Source organism: Triticum urartu, chromosome 4A (genome assembly GCF_056163025.1).
Source record: "Triticum urartu cultivar PI428250 chromosome 4A, HENAU_Tu73, whole genome shotgun sequence".
NCBI lineage: Eukaryota > Viridiplantae > Streptophyta > Magnoliopsida > Poales > Poaceae > Triticum > Triticum urartu.
In genome coordinates, this window is record NC_141876.1 from 487,473,353 (window position 1) to 487,483,817 (window position 10,465).

At 46.7% G+C, this 10,465-nt stretch overlaps 1 protein-coding gene across 1 annotated transcript; it reads left to right on the forward strand.

The window, feature by feature from the left end:
- The first annotated feature begins 8,924 nt into the window (after window positions 1–8,924).
- On the forward strand, window positions 8,925–9,808 carry LOC125553995 (uncharacterized). Its single transcript, XM_048717626.2, has 2 exons — window positions 8,925–9,282; window positions 9,379–9,808. Exons 1-2 carry the CDS (start codon window positions 9,008–9,010, stop codon window positions 9,665–9,667), a joined length of 564 nt encoding a protein of 187 aa, XP_048573583.2. The 5' UTR covers window positions 8,925–9,007; the 3' UTR covers window positions 9,668–9,808.
- The last annotated feature ends 657 nt before the right edge of the window (window positions 9,809–10,465 follow it).

Here is a 10,465-nt window from a genome sequence, read left to right on the forward strand (position 1 = left end):
ACGGCGAGCCATAGAAAATAAATGGATCTTTAAGAAGAAGACAGACGCGGATGGTAATGTGACCATCTATAAAGCTAGACTTGTCGCTAAGGGTTATCGACAAGTTCAAGGGGTTGACTACGATGAGACTTTCTCACCGGTAGCGAAGCTAAAGTCCGTCCGAATCATGTTAGCAATTGCCGCATTCTACGATTATGAAATATGGCAAATGGACGTCAAAACGGCATTCCTTAATGGTTTCCTTAAGGAAGAATTGTATATGATGCAGCCGGAAGGTTTTGTCGATCCTAAGAATGCTAACAAGGTGTGCAAGCTCCAACGCTCGATTTATGGGCTGGTGCAAGCATCTCGGAGTTGGAACATTCGCTTTGATGAGATGATCAAAGCGTTTGGGTTTACGCAGACTTATGGAGAAGCCTGCGTTTACAAGAAAGTGAGTGGGAGCTCTGTAGCATTTCTCATACTATATGTAGATGACATACTTTTGATGGGAAATGATGTAGAACTCTTGGACAGCATCAAGGCCTACTTGAATAAGAGTTTTTCAATGAAGGACCTTGGAGAAGCTGCTTATATATTAGGCATCAAGATCTATAGAGATAGATCAAGACGCCTCATAGGTCTTTCACAAAGCACATACCTTGATAAGATTTTGAAGAAGTTCAAAATGGATCAGTCCAAGAAAGGGTTCTTGCCTGTTTTGCAAGGTGTGAAATTGAGCTCGGCTCAATGCCCGACCATGGCAGAAGATATAGAAGAGATGAGTGTCATCCCCTATGCCTCAGCCATAGGTTCTATTATGTATGCCATGCTGTGTACCAGACCTGATGTAAACCTTGCCGTAAGTTTGATAGGAAGGTACCAAAGTAATCCCGGCAAGGAACACTGGACAGCGGTCAAGAATATCCTGAAGTACCTGAAAAGGACTAAGGAAATGTTTCTCGTTTATGGAGGTGACGAAGAGCTCGTCGTAAAGGGTTACGTCGACGCTAGCTTCGACACAGATCTGGATGACTCTAAGTCACAAACCGGATACGTGTATATATTGAATGGTGGAGCAGTGAGCTGGTGCAGCTGCAAGCAGAGCGTCGTGGCGGGATCTACATGTGAAGCGGAGTACATGGCAGCCTCGGAGGCAGCACATGAAGCAATATGGGTGAAGGAGTTCATCACCGACCTAGGAGTCATGCCCAATGCGTCGGGGCCAATCAAACTCTTCTGTGATAACACTGGAGCTATTGCACTTGCCAAGGAGCCCAGGTTTCACAAGAAGACAAGGCACATCAAGAGTCGCTTCAACTCCATTCGTGAAAATGTTCAAGATGGAGACATAGAGATTTGTAAAGTACATACAGACCTGAATATAGCAGATCCGTTGACTAAACCTCTCCCTAGGGCAAAACATGATCAACACCAAAATTCCATGGGCGTTCGATTCATCACAATGTAACTAGATTATTGACTCTAGTGCAAGTGGGAGACTGTTGGAAATATGCCCTAGAGGCAATAATAAAAGTATTATTATTATATTTCTTTGATCATGATAATTGTCTTTATTCATGCTATAACTGTATTATCCGGAAATCGTAATACACGTGTGAATACAAATAGACCATAATATGTCCCTAGTAAGCCTCTAGTTGACTAGCTCGTTGATCAACATATAGTCATGGTTTCCTGGCTATGGACATTGGATGTCATTGATAACGGGATCACATCATTAGGAGAATGATGTGATGGACAAGACCTAATCCTAAGCATAGCACAAGATCGTGTAGTTCGTTTGCTAGAGCTTTTCCAATGTCAAGTATCTTTTCCTTTGACCATGAGATCGTGTAACTCCCGGATACCGTAAGAGTGCTTTGGGTGTATCAAACGTCACAACGTAACTGGGTGACTATAAAGGTGCACTACAGGTATTTCCGAAAGTGCCTGTTGGGTTGACACGGATCGAGACTGGGATTTGTCACTCCATATAACGGGGAGGTATCACTGGGCCCACTCGGTAATGCATCATCATTATGAGCTCAAGGTGACCAAGTGGTTGATCACGGGATCATGCATTACGGTACGAGTAAAGTGACTTGCCGGTAACGAGACTGAACAAGGTATTGGGATACCAACGATCGAGTCTCGGGCAAGTAACATACCGATTGACAAAGGGAATTGTATACGGGGTTGATTAAAATCCTCGACATCGTGGTTCATCCGATGAGATCATCGTGGAGCATGTGGGAGCCTACATGGGTATCCAGATCCCGCTGTTGGTTATTGACCGGAGAGTCGTCCCGGTCATATCTGCATGTCTCCCGAACCCGTAGGGTCTACACACTTAAGGTTCGGTGACGCTAGGGTTATGAAGATATGTATATGCAGTAACCCGAATGTTGTTCGGAGTCCCGGATGAGATCCCGGACGTCACGAGGAGTTCCGGAATGGTCCGGAGGTAAATAATTATATATAGGAAGTGCTGTTTCGGCCATCGGGACAAGTTTCGGGGTTATCGGTATTGTACCGGGACCACCGGAGGGGTCCCGGGGGCCCACCGGGTGGGGCCACCTGTCCCGGGGGGGCACATGGGCTGTAGGGGGTGCGCCTTGGCCTGCATGGGCCACGGGCACCAGCCCCAAAAGCCCATGCGCCTAGGTTTCCACAAAAGGGAAGAGTCCCAATGGTGGAAGGCACCTCTAGGTGCCTTGGGGGGGAGGGAAACCTCCCCTTGGCCGCCGCACCTAGGAGATTGGATCTCCTAGGCTGGCGCACCCCCCCCCCTTGGCCCTCCTATATATAGTTGAGGAGAGGGGGGACTTCAGACCTCAGCCTTTGGTGCTTCCCTCTCCCCTGTTACATCTCTCCCTCGTAGTACACGGCGAAGCCCTGCTACTGTGACGCCCTGCATCCACCACCACGCCGTCGTGCTGCTGGATCTTCATCAACCTCTCCTTCCCCCTTGCTGGATCAAGAAAGGAGGAGACGTCATCCGCTCCGTACGTGTGTTGAACACGGAGGTGCCGTCCGTTCGGTGCTTGGTCATCGGTGATTTGGATCACGTCGTGTTCGACTACATCAACCCCGTTCTTTGAACGCTTCCGCTCGCGATCTACAAAGGTATGTAGATGCATCCAATCACTCGTTGCTAGATGAACTCCTAGATGGATCTTGGTGAAACGAGTAGGAAATTTTTTGTTTTCTGCAACGTTCCCCAACAATCTAAACCCTGGCGCCTCCCTCTCCCTCCCATGACACATCTCCCTCCTCCCGCAGCGCTTGGCGAAGCCCTGTTGGAATCCCGCTACTTCCACCACCACGCCGTCGTGCTGCTGGATCTCCATCAACCTCTCCTCCCCCTTGCTGGATCAAGAAGGAGGAGACGTCGCTGCTCCGTACGTGTGTTGAACGCGGAGGTGCCGTCCGTTCGGCGCTAGGATCATCGGTGATTTGGATCGCAACGAGTACGACTCCATCAACCCCGTTCTCTTGAACGCTTCCGCGCGCGATCTACAAGGGTATGTAGATCCACTCCTCCCTCGTTGCTAGATGACTCCGTAGATAGATCTTGGTGACACGTAGGAAAATTTTGAATTTATGCTACGTTCCCCGACAAAAACAAGTTAGACGTCCTCTACTTTGTTGTTGCAAGTTTTACATGGCTGCTACGGGCTGAGCAAGAACCGTTCTTACCTACGCATCAAAACCACAACGATAGTTCGTCAAGTTAGTGTTGTTTTAACCTTCACAAGGACCGGGCGTAGCCACACTCGGTTCAACTAAAGTTGGAGAAACTGACACCTGCCAGCCATCTGTGTGCAAAGCACGTTGGTAGAACCAGTCTCGCGTAAGCGTACGCATAATGTCGGTCCGGACCGCTTCATCCAACAATATCGCCAAACAAAGTATGACATGCTGGTAAGCAGTATGACTTGTATCGCCCACAACTCACTTGTGTTCTACTCGTGCATATAACATCTACGCATAAACCTGGCTCGGATGCCATTGTTGGGGAACGTAGTAATTTCAAAAAAAATCCTACACACACTCAGGATCATGGTGATGCATAGCAACGAGAGGGCAGAGTGTGTCCATGTACCCTCGTAGACAGAAAGCGGAAGCGTTAGCACAACGCGATTGATGTAGTCGTACGTCTTCACGATCCGACCGATCCAAGTACCGAACGTACGACACCTCCGAGTTCAGCACACGTTCAGCTCGATGACGTCCCGCGAACTCTGATCCAGTAGAACTTCACGGGAGAGTTTCGTCAGCACGACAGCGTGATGACGGTGATGATGTTGCTACCGACGCAAGGCTTCGCCTAAGCACCGCTGCGATATAACCGAGGTGGAATATGGTGGAGGGGGCACCACACACGGCTGGAATAGATCAACAGATCAACTTGTGTGTCTTGGGGTGCCCCTACCCCCGTATATAAAGGAGGGAGGGAGGAGGAGGCCGGCCCTAGGAGGGGCGCGCCAAGGGAGTAGGATTCCTACTCCTAGTAGGAGTAGGTTTCCTTCTTTCCTAGTCCAACTAGGAGAAGGGGGAAAGGAGGGGGAGGGGAGAATGAAGGGAGAGGGGGGCCGCGCCCCAAACCCCTTGTCCAATTCGGACTGGGCTTGGGAGGGGCGCGCGCCACCTCCTGGCTGCTGCCTCTCCTTCCTACTAAGGCCCATTAAGGCCCATTGACTCCCCGGACGAATTCCCGTAACTCCCCCGTACTCCGAAAAATACCCGAATCACTCGGAACCTTTCCGATGTCCGAATATAGCCTTCCAATATATCGATCTTTATGTCTCGACCATTTCGAGACTTCTCGCCATGTCCCCGATCTCATCCGGGACTCCGAACTATCTTCGGTACATCAAATCACATAAACTCATAATACCAATCGTCACCGAACTTTAAGCGTGCGGACCCTACGGGTTCGAGAACTATGTATACATGACCGAGACACGTCTCCGGTCAATAATCAATAGCGGAACCTGGATTCTCATATTGGCTCCCACATATTCTACGAAGATCTTTATCGGTCAAACCGCATAACAACATACGTTGTTCCCTTTGTCATCGGTATGTTACTTGCCCGAGATTCGATCGTCGGTATCTCAATACCTAGTTCAATCTCGTTACTGGCAAGTCTCTTTACTCGTTCCGTAACACATCATCCCGCAACTAACTCATTAGTTGCAATGCTTGCAAGGCTTATAGTGATGTGCATTACCGAGTGGGCCCAGAGATACCTCTCCCACAATCGGAGTGACAAATCCTAATCTCGAAATACGCCAACCCAACAAGTACCTTTGGAGACACCTGTAGAGCACCTTTATAATCACCCAGTTATGTTCTGACGTTTGGTAGCACACAAAGTGTTTCTCCGGTAAACGGGAGTTGCATAATCTCATAGTCATAGGAACATGTATAAGTCATGAAGAAAGCAATAGCAACATATTAAACGATCAAGTGCTAAGCTAACGGAATGGGTCAAGTCAATCACATCATTCTCCTAATGATGTGATCCCGTTAATCAAATGACAACTCATGTCTATGGCTAGGAAACATAACCATCTTTGATCAACGAGCTAGTCAAGTAGAGGCATACTAATGACACTCTGTTTGTCTATGTATTCACACATGTATTATGTTTCCGGTTAATACAATTCTAGCATGAATAATAAACATTTATCATGAAATAAGGAAATAAGGAAATAAATAAAACTTTATTATTGCCTCTAGGGTATATTTCCTTCAAATCTGGTGGTGGAGGTCGGCCATGGCAACAGTTTTTTCTGCATATGTAAGTAGTTGAGTCCAGGAGGCCACCACCATAGGGGGTGGGTCTGTGCCCGCTTATCCCGATAGGCCTGCGACGACGCCGCTGAAGGATCCAGCCGCCGTTGCTCTCCCCAATCCCAGTCGTTGTAGGATCTAACTCCCCGTTCATTTTGCAACAAAGGCCTAGTTGCAGTCCTGCCTTCTGAAACAAGGGTGGAGTTGAGGTTTACTTCCGATCGTTGGATCAAGAACCAATCCAATGGACAAGAAGGCGGCGGACGCTCCCCTAAAATCGGTCGGTTGAACTTGAAGGCAAACATTTCCCAAATGTTTTTGCCATTTTTTTAGTGAACAGATATTTTTTTTCTTAAATTTTTACATGGAACATGGCAAATTTGTGTTTCTCTAGTTTTTTTATATCTTAACTATGGCCACTTTTTTGTACATGCCATGGCAATTTTTATCTATATACCATGGCAAATCCTTTTGGTACACATCATGGCAAATCCTTTAGTTAAATATATCATGCCGGTTTTCTACATTTTCCATGGTTTAGAGATCACAATTCGTAATTTTTGATTCGCTCGCTGCAACGAAGCGAACATACCATAGAATGCTTTTGGTTCGCTCGCTGGACGCGGCCAGCGCGCGAGGTGTGTGGCTGGGAGCTGGGGTACGCGCTTTGATGCGCGTCCCAAATCATTAGCAAAAACTCTGCGAGTACGTGGAATTACTCATATAACTTTCGTCGTGTTGAAAACTGTAGCCGAAAGCGTGTCGGGGACTTACTAGGGGTAAAGAAGGCAATAGACCGGGAGGAACCTGGCTGTTGGAAGCTTTCATCAAAAATAAAATAAAAAGACTTGCTGTTGGAGGTGGGCGTAGGAACGTAGTATGTGTCGCCTTGCGGCATCCAAGCAAAACACTCGAAGTGAGTGGGCAAGTGACTGCGTACTCAGGCTGCGTTTGGTTCAGCTTTTTTTACCAACTTCTTCTTTGAAAAGCCAAAAGCTAACCAGAGGGATAAATGTTCAAAGCAGCTTTTGAGAATCTATAGCTTCTCCCTAGTGTAAATTTCAAAGCTGGGGGTACCCCAATTTTCCAGCTTCCAGCTTTTCCACAGCAGCTTTTTCACAGCAGCTTTTCCACAGCAGCTTTTTCAGAATCTGCAACTCAACCAAACATAACCTAAGTACGCAGTGGGCATTGACTTCCTGGTCCCTTTCTCTTCTCCCTAGTGGGCATTGACTTCCCGGTCCCTTTCTCTTCTCGTGTGCAAAAAAGCTAGCGCTTCCATTAGTAGCAGCTGATAGCTGATAGAATCAACGACACAGCACGACCGAGCTCTGTTTAGATCACTCTCATAGCAATCTTGCAGTTTCCTGTCAATTCAGCAGGCAGAAAAGCAGAGTGCATCTGAATTCGCTAGCATCATTGAATGAGCATACTCTAAATGACAGTATATCATTATCACCTACTCTAGATTGGATCCAAGAAAGTGCTAAATGGGAGCATATCGGCGCCACCGCATGTCCGCATTGCACTAAAAATGTCAGTATGTCAAACTAGCGCGTATGGGAGACGTACTCGAGCAAGCAACCCAATTTTTCAGCATGCCTATGTCATACTAGCGATTTAGATCAAAGCCTCTTGTCAGAAAAAAGGTACGAAAGAGATAATGTTTTTACAAATTTTCGATGAGTCCTACCAATGAAAACTTTGCATTCTGGCCAAGTGACAAGCAAAAATATTAAGGTGAGCATTTGCGGAAGCATCTCACTCCATTTCATGACATTGCACATCGAACAGTATACAAAATGAATGATGATGAGACGAGAACACGATAAACCGTGTTTGAGCAACATATTCAGATTTAGTTATTGATGGAAATTTCTTTAGCATGCAATAGAAGTATCGTATATACAAAAAAAGGTATCGTATATACTAAGTTTTCCTTCTTTGATGTATAATTACATTACCGGTAATGAATCATAAAGCGTAATTGACCAGATAGCATGTCATATTTTCTACTTCGGTATTACTAGTTATAAATATATTAAACATAATTTAGAGTCCTCTAACTTTAGCCATTAATTTATTAGCAAATATTTAGATTTTGTTTTGCGAATAAACAAGTACATTTTGATTGTCCAAGCAAAGTTTAGTACTCCCTCCGATCCATATTAATTGTCGTTGATTTTTTTACTAATACACATAGCCGAAAGCATGCAATTAATATTTTCTATATATCACAACTCATTAATACAAAATATCCAGATTTTTAGGTATATAAATTAAACATCAGATATTTTATGAAAGATAGATTTATTATATGCATCTTATACATTTTTTTATTAATAACTTGTACTCCTACATACAAAAGGTATCGGCCAAGATTGTATCTTGAAGATTGTTCATATCTAGTAAACCATATTGTCTTTTGGAACAGTGTGAGTATTAGTTTATTCATCATGATTATGATGACCGTGTCAAAATCTAAAACGTAGAATCAACCTCAAGTTCAGGTCGAAACTCGAAATTTATATTGAGAGACAGAAAAAGGTAAATTCAGATGTGAATAGTGTCAAATGTTGTTTTTGGTCTTTTTATGACACTATCCATGCTAGATTTCACATTTTTGTTTCTTAATGTACATTTAGAGTTTGGACCTGGAATTTTTAGGAGTTGTAGTCACATTCCTTGTAAACATTCATATTTTTCCATAATTTTTTAAAACATTTAAAATTGATTTTTTTTTAAGTTGGAGCATGTGGAGCACCCCAAGGATGGGAGCGCCTGATATTTCCCCCTTTCTTAGATCACTCTTACTCTGAGTAATCTTTAGATCACTCTAAGCAATCTTGCAGTTTCCTGTCAAATCAGCCAGGCAGAAAAAGTTGAACTATGTGTACTCACTTAATGGCGTACATCCGAATGTGCTGGCACCATTAAATGAGCACACTCTAAATGACAGCATATCACCTGATTTGGATTGGAATAAAGCACTAAATGAGAGCATATCTGGCACCACATTGCAGATTGCAGTACTAACTGACTGTATGCCTGCATCACACTGTCGAGTAGGAAACGCAGTCGAGTAAGCAACCGCCGCGTCTGACCGTGACTTCGCCGGTGACCGGTCACGTGCCCGCCCGTCCTATAAACACAGCCGCTCCATCAGAGTCGACCAGACCAAAGCCTTCTGCCAGTCGCTCGTTGTCACTCGACAGTCGACACCATGTGGAACAACGGGGCGATGAGCGGCCAAGTTTACCCGCCGCCGCCGGCGGCGATGGTGCCGCAGCCGCAGCCGCACGGGCAGGTGGCCGCGAACAACTGGGCGGGCAACGACGCCAACACGCTGCTGGTGGTGGCGACGCTGATCACCACGCTCACGTACCAGCTCGGGTGCAGCGTCCCCGGCGGGTACTGGCAGGACACGCTGGCGGCGGACGGCAAGCAGCAGCCGCACGAGGCCGGAGACCCCATCATGCGCGACAAGCACCCGCAAAGGTACGCACATGGCGCATGCTCCTGGTTAGAAACTTAGATTCTGAAATCCCGGTGGTCATGCGGACGTCCCTTGACCGATGGCACGCATGCGTGCAGGTACTGGGTGTTCATGGCGGCGAGCTGGATGGGGTTCCTGGCGTCCATGATGATGACGCTGAGCCTGCTGGTGCGCCTGCCGGTGGACTCGCGGCAGGTCCGGTGGTCCTTCGCCGTCGCCTACTCCAGCCTGGTGCTCACCTTCATCGTGTCGCAGGCCAAGACGCACATCTCAGTCGACATCGCCATCTGGTTGGTCACCGTCGTCTTCCTGTGGCTCATGATCAGCGTCCGCCCTGAGCACCGGGCGCGTATCCTCCGTTTCTTCTGCTGCGACCGCGAGAACTGACGCCCCAAGCTTAGTGTTCTCATGTCTTTGTCGAGTATAAACTGCTGTGAGTTCAGAACTTTTTTGTCGTCTAAAAAGTTCAGAAGTTGTAAACTTTGTTTAGACTCGGAGTAATAACAAAAGGGAACGCCTAATCTTTCAGTCGATTTTGTCAAAGCCGTTTGGATTTACTGGTTCGTCCTCCTTCCGCCAGCCACTATCCATCTTCCTCCTCCCGCTAGTCGACATTCTGCCGAGCCTGACCGCGTGCGGCCCAGCCTTGTTTGACCTGATCATCCCTCTAAACCCCGCACTCAAACAATCGAGCTTCTGATTGGCCTCCACAGGTGACATCGCGGCCACGTCGCCGCTAGCTCCGGCTCGCTTTAGGCGAGACCTCGACGGGGAGTCCCCGTCTCGGCCTCGGGGCTACATGCACACGAGAACCGACCCATGCAAACAAAACCTCAATTGCATGAGGAATAAATGTGTAAGTAACAAAATGAAACTTCAAGTTGCTGATGGAGACATGTCGGCGATCTCGACCGAGCAGCGCCATTGCTGGGATTCCTCTTCCCCACGCGGCACATACCCTTTTTGTGGTGGTTGACAACCTTTTTTTTTTCTTTTGAGAATGATGGTTGACAACTAACAGACAAATCCTTGCAGCAAATAAGAATGCGCTGCGTACCCTGATCTTGGCCGGCTCAACAAGGCTTATGAGCACTTATTTATTTGTTTATTTATGTGCTTTTTACCTAGATAATGTTCTATTTTCTCAACAAAAAAAAACTTTTTCCTACACCTAGTTTGGCTCCC

What these genes read in the sequence shown, in the direction of transcription:
- LOC125553995 (XM_048717626.2), top strand. Translation starts at nt 9,008, where the DNA reads ATGTGGAACAACGGGGCGATGAGCGGCCAAGTTTACCCGCCGCCGCCG. An exon ending in CGCGACAAGCACCCGCAAAG is followed by an intron (nt 9,283 to 9,378) that starts GTACGCACATGG and finishes GCATGCGTGCAG; the next exon opens with GTACTGGGTGTTCATGGCGG.